The sequence below is a fragment of the Hordeum vulgare genome, chromosome 7H (assembly GCF_904849725.1).
Source record: "Hordeum vulgare subsp. vulgare chromosome 7H, MorexV3_pseudomolecules_assembly, whole genome shotgun sequence".
Lineage (NCBI taxonomy): Eukaryota > Viridiplantae > Streptophyta > Magnoliopsida > Poales > Poaceae > Hordeum > Hordeum vulgare.
The window spans coordinates 136012565-136035355 of record NC_058524.1 but is presented as its reverse complement, the minus strand read 5'-3'; the positions used below and the strand labels follow the sequence as shown (position 1 = coordinate 136035355).

The 22791-nt window shown below is 46.2% G+C and overlaps 2 protein-coding genes and 1 long non-coding RNA gene across 4 annotated transcripts; all 3 read left to right on the top strand.

The window, feature by feature from the left end:
- The first annotated feature begins 6705 nt into the window (after positions 1-6705).
- LOC123409703 (39S ribosomal protein L46, mitochondrial) lies at positions 6706-13074 on the top strand. 2 transcript variants are annotated; one of them, XM_045102566.1, is made up of 6 exons: positions 6706-6949; positions 7056-7121; positions 8017-8091; positions 12017-12146; positions 12306-12428; positions 12586-13074. In XM_045102566.1, exons 1-6 carry the CDS (start codon positions 6756-6758, stop codon positions 12733-12735), a joined length of 738 nt encoding a protein of 245 aa, XP_044958501.1. In that variant the 5' UTR covers positions 6706-6755; the 3' UTR covers positions 12736-13074. The 2 variants fall into 2 exon arrangements, with proteins under 2 accessions (XP_044958501.1, XP_044958500.1); XM_045102565.1 differs by having other exon boundaries at positions 12583-13074.
- Positions 13075-13176: 102 nt separating this feature from the next.
- On the top strand, positions 13177-22725 carry LOC123409702 (uncharacterized membrane protein At3g27390). The gene is made up of 10 exons (XM_045102564.1): positions 13177-13585; positions 13711-13819; positions 19642-19834; positions 20183-20319; positions 20441-20729; positions 20821-20927; positions 21235-21409; positions 21498-21693; positions 21788-22028; positions 22135-22725. The coding sequence occupies exons 1-10, from the start codon at positions 13492-13494 to the stop codon at positions 22364-22366; spliced, it is 1773 nt and encodes a 590-aa protein (XP_044958499.1). The 5' UTR covers positions 13177-13491; the 3' UTR covers positions 22367-22725.
- LOC123409704 lies at positions 14217-19453 on the top strand. The gene is made up of 2 exons (XR_006612892.1): positions 14217-14342; positions 19137-19453. It is a non-coding gene; the product is annotated as an uncharacterized LOC123409704 (long non-coding RNA).
- Positions 22726-22791: the final 66 nt, after the last annotated feature.

The window sequence follows — 22791 nt, the reverse complement described above, 5'->3', positions numbered from 1 at the left end:
TAGTACCAAAGCTGGGCCATGCCAGACCAGTTTTAATCTAAGACGAATTATCAAGGGGATCCCCATAACAACCCCGATCGTGTTAGGAGCGCCCAATTATGGAATATAACACCGGTAGCCGAAACTAAGGGGGAAAGGATGGAACAAAACACCAGGCTAGAAAGGACGAGCCTTCCACCCTTTACCAAGTATATAGGTGCATTAAATTAAATAGCATTAATATGGTGGTATAACATGAAACTCATGTTATCACATGGAAGCAACTACACCTGCAACTAACAACGCTAACAAATGGTTAAGCATGCAGTAACATAGTCAATCAGTGGTTTGCTAGGTTGTGAACATGTTGAAGGTTTCATGGCAATGTTGAGAGGCTGACATTTAACAGGTGGTAGGCAACGAGACATAGTAATAGAAACGAAACAACTAGCATGGCAATGATAGTAATGTTATCTAGGGAAATGATCATCTTCCCTGAGATCCTGCTTGGAAGAAGAACGACTCTGTGAAGCAGACGAACCGACATATTCGAGTGGATCCTCACATTCCGACACGCTTGCGAAACTCTATCGAGACGAAGCAAACCGAAAACAAGAATCAACACACAATATTCACCACGCACATACACGACATGATGCACAACACATATGATGCATGACGAGTTAAATTATGCAAGGTATGGCATGGCAATTCACAACAGTCAAACGCTACACATTAAGTGAAGCTCAATATGCAACTCGTTGCATGTTGACGAAACTCCACGTTGAATTATTTAGTTCACTCCCATTTAGATGCACGACAATATTAAAATGTTGTTAACATGGCAAGGGTGAAGCACAAATTAAACTACCTATCGAGGCATTTTAAATGAGGTCGGAAACGACATATAGCATCTCCGAAATGACCCCACACGTTTACTTTGTAAATTGTCCAGATTTGTCCTAACCACATTTTATGTTTGTTAAACGATAAGACAAAGTGGTTCACGTGATTCTACTCATCGTTCTAGTCCAGTTACATATATGGCTCATCTCCGACGGAGCTACGGTTAATTAACTACGACCTAAACCGTTTTATCATGTCGATACGCAAACCAAAGCAAGTAGTACGCCTAACAGCTTTAAACATGCACGCGAGCTAGAAAATATTAATCTATGCAAAATTCTACACGTTTTACATATATAACTTATTTCAATACGAGGCACAATTGAAAATGTACGTATGTATAAAATATACACATAATTTGTAATTGTGAAATTCGAGGCTAATTAGACAAACTCGCATACGAAAAAAAAAACACAACCGGACCGAGTTGCACCATAGTGCAGCAGCCCAGGAGTGGATTGGACCCAAGTTGCACAAAATGAAATGAGGCTCGAATTGGAGTTGATCCAAAGACCTCTCATGTGGAGTTGCAAGGCACCTGCCAATGCGCTGCTGCCCAACTTGTGGTGGAACTAAGACATGGTGCAATTAAACGAATAACAAGGCATAAATATATTAGCATAGGTGGGAATTGAAACCCAGACCCCTTGGATGAGCATCTCCCTTCGTTGCCAGTTGGACTACGAGGCATACTCTGTCCTAATTCAGCTTCCACCGATACAGGTATATGGCGCGGGGCAGAGGCTCACCTCTGGCCAGATCTGCCGGTTGATAGAGCTATGAAGGCAGTCGGTGATCAACAGCCAAGGCCACGATGGGGACGGGCCCTGTCGACGAGGTCCGACCAGGAACGGGCAGATCGGGATGCGGGCTACCGGATCCGGGGATTCTTGGCACCAGAGGGCGACGACGACAGCTATTGGCGGCTGGCGGAGCTCCTGGACAGCCATGGCTGTCCCTGCAGCTTCTCCAAGAGAGGAAAAGGTCACGGGAGAGAAAGAGCAACGAGGAGGGAGGAGAAGGCAGGGCGAGGCACTGGCCTGGGTCGCGGTGGTCCGTCGAGGCAGGCTAGATGAGCTCCGACGATCACCAGAATCCGGAGCTGCGAGCATGGGACGAGCGGGGCTCTGGATCGGGGCTCCTCCCCGATCTGGAGCTCAGATGCGACGCGACACACACGCGACGGCCTATGGGCCAGACGGGCCTCGTCCGGGCTCCACGGGCCGCGGTGGAGTGGGGTTTTGTGGGGAGGCATGGGCGTGGTAGGATCTGGATCGAACGATCCAGATCGCGGCGGCGGCACGGCGGCGCAGGTGGTGTCTAGAATGGTTAGGGGGAGGACAAGTGGCGGCGGGGCAGCGGGGAAGAAGGTCTATGGCTAGGGTTTCCGAAAATGGAGGGGTAGGGCGTCCATAAATAGTAGGAGGGGGTTTTGGGCATTTTTGGACCCTTTGATCTCAATCGGACGGTTTCGGTTGCGTCCTAGGGCTAGGTAGGCTAGTAGGCTGTGGAGAGGTGGTTGGGTCAAGAAGAGAGGGAGGTTTTGCGGCCCGACGACACGAGTTTTAAAATACTGAAACAACCAACAAATAAACCGATGACGATGCCGCTACGGTCGACCGTACGGGTATCAAACGGACTCCGATTGCGACGAAATTTGGCACGCGGCCTACCTACACTATATTTAGACCGCACGCCAAGTTTCAACCCAATCCGAGAATATTTTATGCGCACTTCTAAAAACAATTTTTTATCGATGACGCGGGCGCGTGCGAGTGTGGACGGTCTCAAAACGGTCAACAACGAAAACGGAGAGAACCAGCAACTAATAACGGATGCAAGTTTGAAAACTGATGGCAACGGAGTGTCGATGCAATGCGGATGATGCACATGATGCGATGATGAATGCGACACCCAAACGAGTCACACAAAGAGAACGAAATAAAAGGGGAATCTTCTCGAGCGTCGGTATCGGGTTGTCACACACCCGCCGGCGGTCGTTACTCCTGGCGGGATCTAGACTGGCCCCACATATCAATACTAGTCTCTTCTGCGCACTTTGTCCTCACTCATGCGCATCCGGGAACAACTTCCCCGGTCGGTCACCCATCCTAGAACTACTCCAAGCCGAGCACTCTTAACCTAGGAATTCTGTTCGAATGGGCTCCCAAAAAAGAAGGAATTTCTTGTTTATATGAGTAGTCTACCATCCCTAATAAGCCAGGCTATCACACTTGTTACGCATACCTACATGTCCTAACCTTCTATGCGATAACCAACCTTTAGAAGATTTTGCAATAAGACATGTACAGGGTTTGGATTTTTTTAGTGAAATCGACAATGTATAGATCACCTTTATGGATACTAGTAAGGACCATGTTATGATTGTCGCTACGAAACACTTGGCAATCAACTTTCGTAAATAAAACATTGAAACCAAAGTGCTAGTCTAGATATGGAAAGAAGATTGTATCCAAGGGATTCAACAAGCATGACATTTTTAATGGAACTATCATAAGATATGGCTACCTTACCATGACCAAGTACCTTACCTTTGGAGTTCTCTCCAAAGGTCAGATACCTTCGAGGTCCACGGTTTGGTGTGATCTCATGGAACATGTCTTTATCTCTGGTCATGTGATCGGTGCATCCACTGTCGAGAACCCACTCCTTTCCATCGGCCACGTAGTCTCTAAGGTTCGCCATAAGACTAAGGTTCATCTTGGTCTTTTCATACTTGATGTCAAACCCTTCATCTTCATCATAGTAGCCATGCTCCACATTGTCGTCGTGGGACGAAATATCCTCGTCATAAGAAACAAGAATTTCATCAGAATTTTGACTATGACAATGTTCATATTTATGCATGTGGATGGCTTCAACAATGACATTGTTAATGGTAATGACATCTCCTTTAGCACGCATGAGGTCACGAAGCTCAAATAAGCATTTATCAAAATTAGGATCGGTTGGCTCCATTTTTTGAAAGGCAATGCATTTATGAAAAATGATCTCAAGATTTTTCAATGAATAGTCGGGATATCTTTTCTCTTAAGTTTTTCCACAAAGTGCGAGCACACTCAAATTTTTTTAATTGATTAAGCACATTTCTTGCAGTCCTCTAATGATTAGATTAACAGTTTGAAGATTACCAAGCATATCAATTCTTCATCATGAGAAGGATGAAAGGTTCAATGGGAGGCTCGTAGGAATATTCAACATACTTGCGCAAATGGAATTTATCAAATATATCAAGCATTTCATATTTTCATTGTCTAAAATATTCCCCATCAAGAATATGCACTCTACAACTAATATTCCCCAAACTAGGCACATCCATCTTCCTCCAATGGTGTTTAAACCAAGGTTTTGGAGACCTTGCTCTCATACCAATTGAGAGATCGATACAAGAGGTGTCTAAAGGAGGGGGTGAATATACTATTTGCATGAATTAAAATCCCAGCCTTTTCCCAATTTAATGTTGACAGATTTTAGCGATTCTAACAAGTCTAGTGCACCCTACACATGCTAGTCAACAAGTATGGCAGTGGAAAGTAAAGACTTTGCACATGTAGTAAGGAGTAAAGTTTAAGAATATCAAATGCGTAGAAGTTTACACGACGATTTTTGGCATGGTTTCCATAGGTGGCGCTATCGTACGATCATGTTAGTGGGGACTTCAACCCACAAGGGTAACGACTGCGAGAGTCCATGGTGGGCTCCACCCACAAGGGGTCCACGAAGAAGCGGCCTTGTCTATTCCACCATGGCTTCCGTCCACACAGGACTAGCCTCACTCACGGTAGATCTTCACGAAGTAGGCGATCTCCTTACCCTTACAAACATCTTGGTTCAACTCCACAACACGAAGCAGGAGGCTTCCAAGCAACATCTAACCAATCTAGGAGGCATCACCCTCCAAAAGATAATAGATGTGGTAGAACGATGAACTCCTTTCTCTTGTGCTTCAAAAGATAGTCTCCTCAACACTCAATCCCTCTCTCATGGATTTGGCAGGGGTAGGAGAGATTGATCTTGTGGAAAGCAACTTGGGGAGGCTAGAAATCAAGGTTCAAATGGTAGGAATGTAATCTCTTGATCTCAACACATGAGTAGGTGGCTCTCTCTCAGAAAAATGGATCTCCCAAGTGTAAGTGTGTTCTGAGTGCTTCCTATACGAATGAGAGATAGGTGGAGGGGGTATATATAGGCATCTTTCAAAATTCAACAATTACAACATTATTGCCCAACTCTGTGACATCAAAATGAATCTCGGTGGTATCGAGTTGCACTAAATGTGGCAACTTTTTGAATTCTCGGTGAGACTGATATATGAATCTCGGTGGTACCGATACGATGACCTATACTGGATTTCCAAACTCTGTGAAACCGACTTCAAACTCGGAATTCCCGAAACTTGAAATTAGCTTAACCGAAAGTTGGTCACCCAATCTCGATGGCACCGATAGGAATATTGGTTGTACCGAGATGGTGGGATTGACATAGGGTCTGTCTAAGTGTAAAATCCGTATAGCCAAGTGAGAAATGTTGGTGTCATCGATTTTCCATATTTGGCTTGGCTTGGGACAAATATATATTATAGGAAAGTGGCTGAGTACTTTTGGTGGCTATCTCTAAGCACTTGAGCAACTAATTCATCATAATATCTCATCCCCTTTTAATAGTATTGGCTTTTGTATAGATTCAAATGTGATTTCTCACACGGTGTAAAGTGAAGAGCCTTCTTGTTTGAAGCTTTAGTCAATCATATCCCTTCCTTGCATCAAAGGGGCATCTCCACACAATCCTGTAACCAAAGCTTTATGTGGACTATACCTAAAATATACTAGGTAAAAGTGTTAGTCCAAGAGACAATGTATGTTGTCATGAATTACCAAAACCACCAAGGGAGCATATGTGCTTTCAATCACAATTTTATGACCGGACAGTGATCGAGCGGTTTGCCCGAACGTTGAAAAGGATTTAAGGGGTCCGGTTGTAGATGCTCTTAATAGCACCAACATGCTCTACCCACGTAAAAAGAAAGGGGCCTGCTAAGCATCCATCGGTGGATGTTTACTAAACATCCACCACTTGGAGGGCCGTCCAATCTACATGTGGCCGTCGGATCTGCTCCGGTCAAGCACCCCATAATTCCTGCAACGATGGCTGAGTTGCAGAAACTTTCGCTTTGTTGCAAGGAATAAACTTTGGACCCGTTAATTCCTGAAACGATGGCTGAGTTGCAGAAATAATTTGCTTGTTGCAGGATTTTTTTTCTTCGTCTTTCTGCAACATAGGTACTTTTGTGGGAGAATTTTTTTGCAACAAAGGTCATGTTTCAGGAATTTTTACAACAAATGTCAAGTTGCGGAAATTTTTTGCAACGTTCATGGACGGCATGAATGGCTGGCGGCGGCCGGATGGTCAGAACATAAATCTATAGTAGACCACTGCAACATCGTATATGTTTCAGAAACATAGTCTTTGTTGCAGAACCGCATAGTCACTTGGACGCGTGTCTTACGGGGGAGGTGGCTGATGCAGCCATTATAATCCGCCGGCTGATGGTTAGCTTTTCCCAAAAAGAAAAGCATGCTCCATTTCAGAAGAATGTCTCACTAAATGAAATCAATGCACAATATAGCATGATATAAATTCATTACAGCGAATTTGAAGGGCTGCGCATGATATAAATTCAAATGCGAAATGGTACTACTCGAGAAATGATGCGGCCCGCGGAAGAGAGCACAAGGCCGGCCCACGAGCCGGGTTTAAGCAGGGTTCTTCACTGGCTCCTTCCTCCCACCCTTCTTGCGGCGCGACCCGTACCCCCCGACCCCAACTCCCCCCTCCTCCCATCCCACGCCATGCTGCCGCGATCGCCGGCGAGCCTCCACCTCCGGTCGCTCCGGTGGCCGCGCGGCTTCAGCTCGTCCTCGGCCCCGGCGGCGGCCGCGAAGGAAGGGGCTGACGGGAAGGTCGTGGCCGCGGTGGTGTTCGAGCGCCTCCCCGTCGTCATCCCCAAGATCCACCCCGTCGTCTACGCCTTCCAAGAATTCTCGTAGTCCAGATCCGCCCGTATCTCCTCTAGTTTGGCGACGCCTGCTGTTTGCTCGTTGGGCTGACGTCGTCCCCCGTGCGGGGTTTGGTTTCTTGCCCCTTGCTAGGTTCCGGTGGAGGCAGCAATACAGGCGGCAGTACCCCGACGATGTCCTAGGCAAGGCGGACGCGAGGTGACATTTCGCTCTCGCGCTTTGCGATTTCTTCTGTGTTTATGTTGGAGTTGGCCATTTCTTGCTCATAGATTTGAAGTGTGTAATGGGTTAAGTGCATTATTGGGTAAGGGTAGCATATTTTCGTTGCTGTGCCTGTTGGCACTATACAAATTGGGAATGCTGGCACAAGAGTTCTGTATGTCATAATAGGTTGGAAATTTCAGGTAGAGGGAAATAATTATTCTTGGTTTGTGTGCAAAAGGAACAGCACTGGTTAAGCAGCATAACAATTAATATTTACAAGATACTCCCTCCGTTCCTAAATATAAGTCCTTTTAGAGGTTCCACTAATTGACTACATACGGATGTATATAGACATATTTTAGATTATAGATTCATTCATTTTACTCCGTATGTAGACTCCTAGTGAAATCTCTTAAAAGACTTATATTTAGGAACGGAGGGAGTACATGGGAAGCAATTCCTCATGAGTAAACAATGCATGACCCACTACTGCCAAAAATTTACAGGGAAATAATCCACATGCCATCTGGGCTTATATGCCTTGAATAAAAATGAAATACCAACCTGCCAACCGTCAAGTTAGAGCCATGAAATGAAACTTGCGCACAAATGGAACACTCTGGTTGTTCAGATAGAGCATCAGTAAAGGATTTGAGTCTCATTCCATGCCAATGAAGCATCATTGTGGCAGAATCCCTGTGACCAGAAATTGTACCTACTGTCAAAGTTATCTGCTCCACAACATAGATCATGCATACACAACAGGCTTTTGTGAATATACAACAACTTCCATGTGGTAGTGGAGTATTTGCAGACAGGCTTTGATTTAATTCATTTCTTTTCAGTTGCCATTATATAGTACATGAAACATGCTTGTTTATGTGTGCAGGGGCAAGGGTGATTATCAGATAGACTATGTGCCTGCTCCAAGAATCACAGAAGCTGACAAAGCAAAAGACAGGAAGTAAGTTTCCAACCTCCATTCCTGTCACTTTATTTCATAACTTAGCTTGTTTGTGTGCATACTTTCTTGTGGTTATTGTCAGTGTCAGTTACACTCTTGTTATGCAAGCATGTGCCAAGTTATGTTGCATGCTGCTCTGAATGTTTCTAATTATATTGATAGTATCACATACTCCCTCCGTTTCTAAATATAAGCCTTTTTAGATATTTCAATACGGACTACATATGGATGTATATAGACGTACATACGGATGTATGTAGACGTATTCTAGAGCATAGATTCACTCATTTTGCTCTGTATGTAGTCCATATTGGAATCTCGACTTATATTTAGGAACAGAGGGAGTAGATATGTATGTGATTCCGTATATATTACTCTGTTTTGCCCTTCATGCACTGCATTCTATGGTTGTGGCTCCAGATTCTCATTCTCTGTACCTTCTATACCCTTACCAGGTTCTCTTTGCTTATTCTTTTGTTTCTCACCTTAAGCCTAATGAACTATTTGTTCTAAAGGCCGAAACTACAGTATCATGTTAGTGATATTGTCTTGTCATCATTTACTTTTTTTGCTAGTGACAGTGTTTCCACGCCTTACCTGCATGGATGCTTCAGCCTATGTGACCACCTTGTATTGGCTACCATTGCATGTACTTTCCTGGGGTACAAACATATCCACGTGACCCTATTTCTCTCCATTTCTTACTCTCCTCAGTTGCATGAATGCACATTCATGTATCTGTAACTACTAGAGTAACACAAATAATGCGTGCCCAGTTATGATTCCTTACTCTCCTCAGTTGCATGAATGCACATTCATTTTAAATTGCATGGTATCAAAGCTGATTTCAGCTTAACTGTCATTCTCTCTCCATCCCATTCTATTTATGCTATCAATGTTGCTAGCATCAAAACATATGTACCCATCTCTTGTGATCTCCGAGCTTCCAACTAATTTTACTGGTGCTAGTTTTCTTAGTTGCGCTGCAAATATGCTTCCAGGGATAATGTCCTAGGCACTTTTCCACTTTTGCCAATATATCAAATGGGTGTGCCCAGTGCTGAAAGCTCCCACACGATGTGGGGTCTGGAGAAGGGAATTTCTAGACAGCATTACCCTTGCATAATAATAGTTCGAATCCAGGATCTCCAGGTCACAAGTGGAGAGACTGTACCACTGCTCCAGGCCTGCCCTTCGCCAATATATCAAATGGCAAAACTATAATAATTACATTGTCCTTTGTTGGCTACTTGTCTTGATCTCTGCCTATATCTTTCACGTAATGTAAAGCTCGATATGATAACCATTAGCCAAGAAGTGTACATACAATTATATTTTCAAGGCAGCAATAAGAGGCACACCATGAATCTTGAGGCCGGGTGATAAGATAGGGAGTGCGGAAGATCCATTGTTCCAAATATCAGCCAGTTAATCGGCATCTCGGTTGGTTAATCGCTACTCGGTGGGTCAGCGAATAGCTGGTTAACTGATTTATCGGCCGAATAACTGATCTATCGTCCGATTAACTGGAAAATTTGCCTATTTATCCCTATTCAGCACCCGACCAAATGGTACCAGTTATTGATATCCTGAACATTGGGAAGATCTGCAACGCGAATCACTATCGTATTCAGTATATATATGTACAGGGTATACAAAATTTATTTTAACAAGTAAACCTATTCTAATGCACGACAGTTGTGAAGGGGATTGCAGCAAGCCATGTCACTTAGCATGCCTGTGATACATGCTACATACGAACATTTCCGTTCATGGACACACAAGTGAAGGTAGCACCTAGACCTATGCATGACATGGAGGCAAGTACAGCAAGCCAAGTTATCCAACATGCATGTGACGTATGTAGTGTATGAACATGGTCATGCATTCTTCATGGGTTGTCTGTGTCACATGCATGCTGTGGCTCACCTCCACAACCTACGTGAATTAGAATAGATCTAGGCGAGCTTCGCTTGTAAGCATAGTATATACCCCACTACTTCATTGTAGCCAAATGTCCTGGTCAACCTAGCTGTATCTACGCCTATGATGGATTAAGGTACTTGTACTATTCAGAAAATATTCAAAAACTTCACGGGCATTAGTAGATGTATATGTAAGAATTAAGATTACATACAAAATCTATGCAAATTGACCTGTACATTGTTCTGTACAAACAATACAAAAATTGGTGCTACATTGAAAACCTTTTCCTTTTTTACAGCACCGTACAGGTCAGTTCGTACAATTCTTTGCATGTATATTTACATTATATGCACTACTACTGCGAATTGTTTTGAATATTACAAGTACATTGATCATCATAGGCGTAGATACACCTGCGTACCAGATCCCCTTTGATTTTAGTTAAATGTCCCCTTTGATTTTAGCTAAATGTCCTGGTCAATCTAGGTGTATCTACACCTATGGTGGATGAAGGTATACTTACTAAAAGAAAGGAAAAATAAGTTTCTCCAAGGAGTGACGCCATCCTATCCTTCTCGGGTGTCCAGATTCAGAGAGGTGTTTTCTCTGCTGGAGTGCTGATGCATGTTTTATACCTGGCCTAGCGCCCAGGATCATTGCTATTGTTTCCTCTATAGCTTTTGCCTAAACCTCTAGGGTTTTGGGATTTCATCCCCCCCTGTAATTAAGTAACTGTACTTCGGTTTGTTGGCCTTTAATGTATGTCAGTAGGAGCACGGTATAGTAAATCATGGTAGATACACCATTGTCGTGCCAAATCCTCTTTGATGCATTGTGCACCATCACCATATATGCTTATGAATAACTCGGTGATTAGTCTGACAATTCGTGCACACACTTAGTTAGTCTCCTCTCCTTAGAAGGCTGTCGGCCCACAGTTTCAGGGTTGACCCCACAGATTTTGTTTCTGCCTCTGCCATAGGCTGTCGGCCTTCCCAAGCTTCAACGAGTTGCACTCACTTTCATGTGGCATGTTCCTTGAGTAAAGCACCTCGATGAAGGTTGGCAACGGTGGCTGCTTGGCTAGCACCATTTAACTTGTGGCAATGTGTCCTTGGATGTGAGTGTGCCAATGTAACTCATCCTTGTTGCTGTGAGAGTAGGTCGCCTTAATTGTTTTGGCAGTCACATCAATATTCATATTATATCAGAGATCTCAACGGAGACCAAGGCAGCCAAGAAAGGATAATTTGATCATATTGCTGCCATTTGGATTTGGGTAAGATGGGCAAATGTCTTTGGCATGAGCCTTGAAAGCATGTTTACGAAAAAACTAAGAAAGCTGGTCATGGTGTGGTACAGTCTGGTTTTGATCATAGTTGAGAAAACAGGAAGGGTGGTGGAGAGTTAAGTTGGAATCTGCTCTGATTCCATGAAACCCAAAACTGAACCCATTGAGGGGAGTAACATGCTATCCGAAATTAGGATTACGCGTATGTATTTGTTACATAGGAGAATATTGTGGGATATGACACTGTTGTGTGTGCCCACAAGCCCTACACACACATGCAGTTAAGAGTGTGTAGAGTATCACTAACATCTCTCCTTGATCGAAGTGGAACCTGGGGCAGATGTTCAGACTGGAATCAGAGTACTTATGGTAAAGATATCAGCAAACCGTGTCATGTCAATGCGCTCAACTCCACCCATTGCTGTTCCCTCTGCTGTGCAAACTGATACTATCCTGTCCACATCACCAGCAGTTACAAAGATACGCACTGTCGTCATAATTTTATCTTTAGTAGTCCTGGATAACTCTGATGCTTTACTTATTCCCAGCCCGAAGATGGCAGACATACCTCATACAGCAGTATCTTATTTGGTATTGTGTGTTTCATGCAAAACACTCATCATATCCTGAAACTCAAGTATATATTGTGACAATGCTGTTCTGTGAGTATAACACTGTGAGCTCACGCTAATCCAATGTTTTCTGTAGGTCACTACAACGAGCTCTGGATAATAAGCTCTATCTTCTCCTGTATGGCAAAACTTTTGGGGCTCCTGATGGCAAGCCCGTCTGGCATTTTCCAGAAAAAGTGTATGAAAATGAAGACACCTTGCGTTCGGTATGAACTTCTGAAAAGGGCCTTCAATTTTTTATCAGATGATCCATGCTTTAGTTCACTTCCAGTTTATTTCCTTATATTATTTGTCAAGTTTCTGGTAGTTTAAAATTGTAATTTCATAATACCATCCTTATTCATATTTTGTGTATTTGATTTCAGTGCGCCGAATCAGCCCTAAAATCTGTTCTCGGCGGGCTTGACAATACATATTTTGTTGGCAACGCTCCAATGGCTCACATGGTAACTGAACAAAAAGAGGATTCCAGCGTTTCACCATTCAAGGTATTTCTTGGTTCACCATTTTTCTTCTTCTACGCACATAGCATGCGTATCATTGAATAAAAGAAGACTTGCTTGCATTTTGTCAAAGCAATCGACACATTATTTTTGATGCACTGTCATGTGATGATCTCCTAATCCTGGTATATGCATCTAGCAGCGTTTCTTCTTCAAGTCGCAAGTGATCGGCACGACGCATTTTGACATCAGGAGGTGTGAGGACCATGCGTGGGTGACCAAAGCCGAGTTGCTGGAATATTTTCCGGAGCACAAGGATCTCTTGAACAAGATGATCATTCACGTAAGATAGACAGCTCTAATCTGATGGGGGCGGTGACGAAGCCGAGGCCGTCTGAACATGGAGCGTGTGGCATCATGCGCAGCCGTGCTGCTTGACCTGTCTATTGCCGGTTTCCAGCCACCATCTGGGCCGCAAGCGTTTGTCGAAAGAGTGAAACCCCAGAATTTGTTGGTTGGCATTTTTATTAGACTAAAAAAAAATGCACGGTAGCTTCAGCTTTTCTACAGGCTCTTCTCCCGTCACAAGCTATTTTTTGGGCGGAAATAATTGATGGGGTGTCATTCTGTTGTCCCTATTTCCTGACGTTTTGTGGGCCGGCCAACTTAACGCCAAGGCGCTTGATTTGAACGTGTGATGTCTATTTCCTAACGTCTGTAGTTCTCAAAGCCGATAATTCTTGCCGCTGTAGCAATGCACAGTATATGATGTATCTCGTTTATGAGGAAGGGACGAGAGCACAGTCTTGTTGATGCGTATGGATCCAAAGTGGCGCAAGTCATAGGAATTTTCCGTTGGCGTTGAAGCTCTTTGAGATGTGCTGCAGGGCAGGGAGACGAGACAGGTGTGCCCACCATGGCCTTTCGAGTAAAGAATTTGGGAGCGCCCCATGCAGAGCACAACGTGGCGCGCCACGGCAGCTCCACAGCACGCCGCTCGGGACTCTCACCTGCCGACAGGGACCCCCGGCGTCTTCCTTTTCCTTCTTCCCTTTCTCTGGGTTGTTTCAGGGCAGAGAGGAGGCAACTGGTTGGCTGCTGCTGATCCATGAACGTCCCGGTGGGCTTCCTCGCCAAGCTCTGGAGCCTCGCGTCGTTCCTGCCATTCTTCCTCCTCCTCCTGCTACTCGGCTCCGCCAAAGGTAACCAACATACACCATCCCCCGCCTCTCCCTGTCCTCCAAAGTCAGAGGTCTCGATATGTTTTTTTTTTCCATAGCTACCCAAAGCATGCATGGAGCATTTGCGTATTGCATTTTATTTGCAGCTCTTCTGATCGGTCCGGTCGTCGTCGCCATTGTTTTCCTCGGTGATTCGGCCGTCATCGTCGGCCTGTGGCCTGCGCATTTCGTCTGGACGTACTGCTGCGTGCTCACGTACGTACGCCAACTTCCCCCCACATTTTTTTTGACCATGCCTCATTCCTTGATTTGTTACCTCCTTGCATCATGATGAAAAGGACTAAGGTCTAAAGATCATGCGGTGGCAAAGTGTGGTGTAGCAGCATAAAACGTTTTTCTCTAGACTTGCTAGGCCATTAGTTAGTTCCTTGAGCACATGGGTGGGGGCCTGGGGGGTGTGGCGTGTGTGTATAAAATGCCAGCCAGAGCCACACACCAAAACACCGCGGTGAGACCTGGGGCCGGAAGTGGGAGCAAGGTATGTGCCACCAGTGTGTGTTCATCCTCCTCTTCTCCTAAGATTTACGTAGTTCTCTCAAGCGCTCATCGATCCCCCCCCCCCTTCCCCTTCAATGCTTGTACAGTTCCCAATGGTGCTCCTTCTTCGTCGACACCGATTGTGAGCCTGGTGTTCAACTCCATCACGCCGCAATCCCTTGCGGGTACTGGAACCCTCTCATCAAAGGTGTGCTAGCTTGTATCGGCATGGAGGATGTGTGTAAGTTCAAAGTGTTAGGAACAACAACTGCATTTTCTCCATGACTCTCATTTTTAGGATAGAATCCGGAAACAGTGATGATGGACATGGGGATGGTAGGTGAATTCTAGGAAAATAGCCAAAGCTACAGGGCTAAAGCCATGTGGTAGAAAGATTGACATATCGGCTGGTGTGTGCCTAACGGACCGGGAACGATTTCTATCAAGGTACATGCCATACTAGAGACAGATATGCCTAGGATGACCAATATTCCGATTGTTAGAGTTAAGAAAATAGTATTGGTAGCAAGGTGTCAATAGAAGAGTTGGAGAAGGAGGTCATCAACTTCTAACAAGGTAAGTACTGAAGCAACTCGTTTGCAATTTTTACGGTTGTACCTCGCGGCACAAGGAATGTGGAGCTAGCTACAATGGTACACGCCACCATCAGCTTCTCCTTCTCCGGCCCTTTGATTGCCACCCTGCTTGCAATTTGGTCTACTTTCTTGACTAGCAATCGGATATTGTTCATCCTAGGCATATTTGTGTCTTGTATGTCATGCACCTTGGCGAGCAATCTTTCCTGGTCTGATAGGCATGCACCAGCCGATATGTCAACCTTTCTATCACATGGATTTAGCCTTTATAGCTTTGGCTACTTCCCTAGAATTTTCCTATCACCCCATGTCCATCATCATGGTTTTTGGGTCTATCCTCAATGGGAACCATGAGGAAAATACGGTTGTTATTTCCTAACACTTTGAACTTGCACATATTCTCCATGTCGATACCAACGAATACACCTTCGATAACAAAGAGGATTCTAGTACCCACAAGGGATTGCAACATGATGGAGTTGAAGTAATGTTGTGTTCACAACTGGTGTCCTGTTCATGGACGAAGGAGCTCCATTGGGAGCAGGTACTAGCGATTACGCCTTTGATCTCCTACGACCTATCTCCATGGATGTCCTGTACAATCACTAAAGAGGAATGGAAATTGATGAGTACCTGAAAAATCTAAATCTTAGGAGCAGAAGAGGATGAACACAGGAAGAGCACATGCTATTCGCAAAAAAAAAGCACATACTTGCTCCCACACTATCCCTCCCCCTTCCGGCCCCAGGCCTCGCTGCGGTGTTTTGATGTGTGGCTATAGTGCTTGGTCCAGCATTTTAGAGCATCTCCAGCCGCGCCCCCAACAGGACCCTTCAAGGCCATTTTTTATCGTCGGCGGGGAAAAAAACACCCCAGTCGTGCCCCAGGAGCCCGTTTTTCGCTGGTTAGGGCCGAAATTGGCCCGGACGGTCCCAGGCCGAACCCAGCGCGCCGGGGGGCGCCCGGGAGCGCCGGCGCTATTATTTGCATGCAACTGGCCCACGGTCAGCCTCCCACTCCCTCTGTCCTCTCTCTCTTGCATGCAACAGGCCCACCCATGTGCATGCCTCTTGTCCACTTCATCTCTTTTTCCTCTCATCTTTCTTGTCTTCTAGTGTTGGGTGGGGGCATAGCTGGAAAACTGCTCCCCCCCATGCCAAAATTTTCGCCGGCATGACCCCAACCGGCTGAAAAAGTGGCTCCTGGGGGGCCAACGAGTGGAGATGCTCTTATACGCATGCGCCACACCCCCATGTGCTCGGTTTAAGGATTAATGTCCTGGATTAGGCAACCGTTGAATGCTGCTACGCCACACTTTGCCACTACATTTTAGTCATCTCCCAATGCTCCACCTTGTACAGTTGCTAAGGCTGCCATGTAGGCAGAAAATTTGATGTGGCAAGGTAACTAAGAGGAGAGAGATGAGTATGATAACCCAGGAAGAAACAATGCCAAGCGCGTGAACCTAGGCAAAATACTTAAATGAAAGAAACCCACCAATGCATGAAGAACTTTAGTTCCTAAATCATTCAACAACAAGTTAACGCAGATTGGCTCTGACCATACGCCTCTTCTCTTCTCGTCGGGGATGGTTCCCCCCCTAGATCCCGACGTTTTCGCTTTGAGACATTTTGGCTGGAGCAACCTGGTTTCTGCGAGCTGGTCCGCGGCCGATGGCATCTTGCTGCCGCTTCCCCGCCGCGTGTCTTCTGTGCGGTGGACATCTGGCAACACTGTGCTAAGATGGCTCGACAGGCCATGAAGGGCTGGGGCGCTAATTTGGGTGCTGACCTCCGGGCTCGTAAAGGGGCCCTGCTGGGCCAGATTAAGACCCTAGATGACTTGGCGGACGGGCCGGGCCTGTCCCCGGATGACTGGATCCGGAGATACTCCCTCGATGCCGAGCTCATGGACATATTCAGGAGCGAGGAATTGTTCTGGCAACGTCGAGGAGGCCAGAACTGGCTTCTCAAGGGGGATGCAAACACCGCGTATTTCCAGGCCATCGCTAACAGACGTAGGCGGAAATGTGTCATCCCTTTCCTCTGCGATGGGGATGCTCTTCTGGAAAACCCAGAAGACATCTCATCCCATATTTACTCCTTCTATAAGGAGCTATTCTCGGCTGTGCCGCGGGGAGGCTCCTCCCTTTGTGAGGACTTCTGGCCGCCAGCCGATCAGGTGTCCGACGGGGAGAATGCGGAACTCACTCTCCCATTCTCCTCGGAGGAAGTTGGTCGGGCTATCGCTTCTATGAAGGCATGCTCGGCCCCGGGGCCAGACGGCCTCCCGGTGGTTTTTTTCCAGCGTTTCTCGGAGACCGTGCGCCCGGTAATTATGCCCATGTTCCATGAATTTTATATAGGCACCCTGGACATGGGAAGGATTAACTTTGGAGTCATTGCTCTCATCCCCTAACTAGTTGGGGCTTCGGATATTCGGCAATTCCGTCCTATTACGGTGATTAACGTGCTGGCGCGTATTTTTGCGAAAGTCTGCGCCACTCGTTTGTCCCCTGTGGCCGAACGGATTGCTCACCCCCTCCAGTCCGCATTCCTGAAGGGCCGGAGGATTCATGACGGGATTCTTGCCCTACACGAGATTGTCCACAAGGTGGCGTCCAAGGGACTCAAGGGGGTCTTCCTCAAATTGGACTTCCAGAAGGCGTATGACCGTCTTGATTGGTCCTTCTTGGGGTTGGTAATGCAGCGGCGCGGATTTGACGAGAGGTGGTGTTCCTGGATCATGCAACTGGTTCGATCCGGTAGCACCGCGATCAATATCAATGGTGAAGTAGGCCCCTTTTTCCGGGCTTCCAGGGGGTCAAGCAAGGAGATCCTATCTCCCCCCTGCTTTTTAATCTCGCTGTTGACGCCCTTGCTGGCATCCTGGATAAGGCAAAGCTAGCCGGGCATATCCAGGGGGTGGTTGGCCACCTCATCCCGGGTGGTGGGGTTTCCCACCTCCAATATGCGGATGACACCATGATCATGGTCTCAGGCTCAGACTTGGACATTGCTAATCTTAAGTTCCTTTTGCTCTGCTTCGAGGAAATGTCTGGACTTAAGATTAACTTTGGTAAGAGTGAGGTGGTGGTCCTGGGCTATTCTGAGGCTGAGCAGCACAGGATCGCGGACAACCTTAACTGCAAGCTGGCTGCTTTCCCCATCTCATATTTGGGAATGCCCCTGGCTGAGTCCAGGATTCTGGTTAGTGGGTTTGATCCGCTTGTGGGACGAGTAGCGTCCCGTGCGGAGCCCTGGTGCGGCAGGTTCACATCTAAAGGTAGCAGATCCATTCTCATAAGCTCTAACCTTGCGAGCCTCCCCATGTATATGATGGGGATGTATCTCTTGCCCGAAGGTGTGTACATCGCCTTTGGCAAGGAGTTGGCTAGATTCTTTTGGCAGGCAGGGAATGGTAGACCCAAGTATCACATGGTGAAATGGGCCGACATCTGCGTGCCAAAAGACCGAGGGGGCTTGGGCATACCTGCGTCCCGCCGCATGAACGTGGCCCTGATGCTCCGTTGGGTGTGGCGGATCCTGCAGGGTGACGGGGGTTTGTGGCTTCAATTGATTGAGGCCAAGTACCTTCGAGGCAGACCCCTCTTGGCCTGCTCGCTCGCGAATGGATCGCAATTCTGGAAATCTATCTAGAGCATTAAGCACGAGATTAGGTTGGGTCTGCGGGTCTCGGTGGGCAATGGGTCTGGGACCCAGTTTTGGTTAGATCCCTGGTTGGAGGGGGAGCCTCTATGCTTTCGTTTTTCGAGACTTTTTGCTATCTGCTCCGACCCTGCCGTCCTTGTCTCTGCATCTGCGCTGGAGGACGGATGGCATGTTGATTTCCGCCGTCCACTTGGTTCAGCTGAGGTCCAGGACTGGGAATTACTACTGGCAGTGGTTCCCCTCCCGGTCTCGGCGGTCAGCGGTAGTGTTTCTTGGAGTCTTTCTCCCTCGGGAGAATTCTCCGTTAGTTCGGCCTACTTGGCGTTGTGTAGGATGCCGGTCCTCTCGTGGTTATCCCCACTCTGGAAGGCACCGTTGCCCTTGAAGATTAAGATTTTTGTTTGGCAGCTTCTTCGAGACCGTTTACCTTCTGGGACCGAGGTGCTGAAACGCCATGGTCCGGGTAACGGCATTTGTCCCCTGTGCCACGTCCCGGAGACTGGTTCTCATATTCTGTTCTCCTGCGTCGCGGCACAGGCACTGTGGTGCTTTGTTCGCGAGGCTATGGGGCCGGAGTGGGAGGCCTATGACCTTGCAGATTTTCTGCAGGTGCGGGCCACCCTGGTCGGCCGTAAACGCCGACTGTTTTGGCTGGTCTTCGCAGCTATGATGTGGACTCTTTGGACTACTCGCAATAAGATGGTGATTGAGAAGGTGTTTCAGCGGCGTGCATCTGACTCGTTCTTCAAATTCCTTGCCTTCTTGCAGCACTGGCATCCGCTCGTTAGGCCTCGAGACCGGGACCGGCTACAGCGCTACCTTGACGCGTTGATGGTGGCCGCCCGACGGCTCTCCTCTACCTCGCTTGCTACTTAGCTTGTCCCTGTGATGGCTTTTTTTGTTTCTTCTCCTTTCTCGGGCTGAATTGTGCTGTTGCCCCAGCGGACCCTCTTTTTTATTTCTTTGTTGGGATATGATGTATGGATTCTGGTCTATGTGCTTATATATAAAGCGGGGCGAAAGCCTGTTTCGAGATTGGGGGCTTTAGTTGCTAAGTCCCTTAATGTGCTTAGCACCTTATCTTAGCACCGATGCATTGGAAGTAGCCTTAGTTTTTTCACCATGCCGACTTTCCCACATAGTTTGCTCTTTAATGCATGCACGCCTAAACGAATTAATATTCCTAAACGAGTTAAAATTTTCTGGATAAGTTTGACTGAAATGTTGTGTTGGTCGTATGTGATCAAATTATTCTGCAAACTCTGGTTTGCAGCACGAAGCGAATCGGGCCGGTTCTGAAGATCCTTGCCGTGGTATTCCTGCCACTGCCGTTGCTCCTGTTGCCGGTGCTTGGCATTGCGGGGAGCCTTCTGGTCGGTATTGGCTATGGCGTTTTCGTTCCCCTCATGGCGACTTTCGAGGCTGTTGGCGAGGGCGTCGCGGACAAGCTCTCTCATTGCTTTTTGGTACGTACATGCTGCTGAAACTTGGAATGCGGATTTGGTTCATTAGGTTTTCTGGATGTACTCCCTCCGACTCCAAAAAGAGGATGCATACGCTTTTCGAGATTTAATTTTGACCATCAGTTAAATCAATGACACACAAGTCATGTAACTCCACATTATACCAGTGGAAAATTTGTTTGGACACAAATTCAATGCTATAATTGTTTTGACACAAAACCCACATTTTATTGGTTAAATTCATGGTCAAACGTGAATTTCGAAAAGCATGTGTGCCTTCTTTTTGGAATCTGCCGGAGTACTACAAATCAAAATAATGCGTCCATTTAACAGAGAAATGCTATGTCACAGGATGGTACTGCTAGCACAATAAGGGGAGCTTGTGTGGTGGTGCGTGATGTTACCGACTTCTGCTTCCACTCCTACTTCTCCTTCATGGACGAGCTTTCCGAGAAAATGGGGGATGACGAAGAACCTATTGACATCAAGTATATAACATGCTACATATTCATGTCGTCAAAATACAGGATCGGGTCCTAATTATGCACTGACCTTGAAACATCCTCTAGTCTAGTACTAATACATTCCGCTTGTCTTGTATGATTGAAGGTTGTCTTATCTACCGCGGAGCTTCCTTGTTGCGCTGGTTGCCGTTCCTCTGGATGTATTGATGATTACTGGGGTGGCATTGTGGAAAAGCCCCTGCATGTTGTTGAAAGGATGGCAAAGACTCTGCGAGGATCTAGTTGGGAGGGAAGGGCCTTTTCTAGAGACTGTTTGTGTCCCTTTCGCTGGTTTGGCCATTGTATTGTGGCCACTTGCCGTCATCGCGGGAGTGATCGCATCATTTCTTAGCAGCTTCTTTTTTGGCCTCCATGCTGGATTGGTTGCTTATCAGGTCTTTTATTTTTTCTACTCACAGAAAATAATGGTGAACCTCTTTTGACTCGTTTGAACCACTACTTATACATGTCTGTAATCGTGTGCAGGAGGCTTCATTTCAAATGGGACTATCATACATGATCTCTGCAGTAGCATTGTATGATGAATACACAAATGATCTTCTTTATTTGAGAGAAGGTTCTTGTTTGCCAAGGTGTGATTTAGCAGTTATTTTTACTGCGATTATGGCTTCATATGTTAGAAGTTTGTTACTTCTTTGAATCCATGCATAGCAATATTTCTAGAAGATCATGCATAGCAATCATTCTACTCCCTCCGTTCCTAAATATAAGTCTTTCTAGAGATTCTATTAGAGGACTACATATGGATGTATGTAGACATACTTTAGAGTGTATATTCACTCATTTTGTTTCGTATGTAGTCATCTAATGAAATATCTTAAAAGACTTATATTTAGGAACGGAGGGAGTACTTGTTAGTAAACTAGTTCCAATAGACAGGCCCAAGTACCGGAAAGCGGGTTCTGCGAAGCATGAGACCGGTCGGGACAAAGATGAGCACAACGTTACAGCTGCATGTGCAGAGAAGCAACATCAAGGCCAGCGGAAGCATAGGAGGGTTCTACACCGGTCAAAGACATTCATGGAAACTATCCAACGACTAAGACCTATTCAAGTATATGAATATTTATTTCTCTTGGATGGTCTATATCTTTATTCTAACAGATAAATTAATCAGTCTCCTTCTGACATAACTTGTACAGATATGGGATTGGCTCTTCCGATCTTGCGAGATAAATGGAAGGATACTACTGGGCGAGGGACTGATTAGTTCTGAAGATATAGAGGAATTTATAACCAAAGGAAAGGGGAAGAAGTTGAGCATAAAACTACCTGCCTGGTGCATTCTTCACTGTCTGATACGATCCGCGAAACACGACTCGCACGGTTTGCTCATATGTATGCATGACTCCCTGTTCCTGGCAGCCTTAGCATAAGATTAAGCACTTCAAATCTTCGTGGTTAATGGTTATCATTTCTTTGTTGGTTGCAGCTGATGATGTTGAGGTGACCAACTTCAATTGGCCAAAGGACAAAGTGTTCGACTGGATGCTCGGACCACTGCTGGTTCTGAAGGAGCAGATGAAGAAACTGGAGCTCACCGAAGACGAGGAGCTGTGCTTGCAGAAACTCGTCATGACGAACGCGAACGAGAAACCGTCGGATTGGGATGACTGCGGTTTCCCGTCAAGCGACGGCGTGAAGAGAGCTCAGCTACAGGCGATCATCAGAAGGTACCTGTTCTGTACAACGCTCCTACTTTGCCACAGTTAACTCCCAAATATAAATTTGGAACAGGCTACAGAATCAGTAACATGTTCATCGATCAACGATCAACAGGTTGCAAGGGATCGTCGCCAATATGTCCCGGATACCGAGCTTCAGGAGACGGTTCATGAGTCTGGCCAGGGCGTTGTACCTGGAGGCGATCGACGCAGGCACCATTGACGGGTCGCGGAAGGTAGAGCGCAAGGTCAAGGCTGATATCGCCTCCGAGAAACTTCAGAGCAGAGATGTCGGAGATACGAAGGGTTCATCAAATGGGACGTCTGTGGACGTTGACATGGTTTGATGATGCTGTGCTGTGCAAACATATTTTTTGCAGAACTCTCTACCTGCTGGGACTTGCATTAGTTGTTTTAGACGTTAGTGTATGTCTCTGCTGTCTAATGCACGGAAACACTGAACGCGTGGAGAATGCTGGTCGCTGGATGGCTGTACCTGCTGAGTCTGATTGCTCTGTTTTTCTTTTCTACCTGCGGGTTCAGAGTAGAAATTGTAAGTTGAGAAGTCTGATTGCTCTGTTTTCTTTTCTACCTGCGGGTTCAGAGTAGAAATTGTAAGTTGAGAGTGAATGTGCCTTCGTCATTGGGTACGAAATCGAAGATTGTTTCATGGTATCAGGGCCGGTCCTGAGATTCGAAACTAAAACTCGGGACCTCTTACTAATATAAACATTGAAGTGGTCCTGAGATTCGAAACTAAAACTCGGGACCT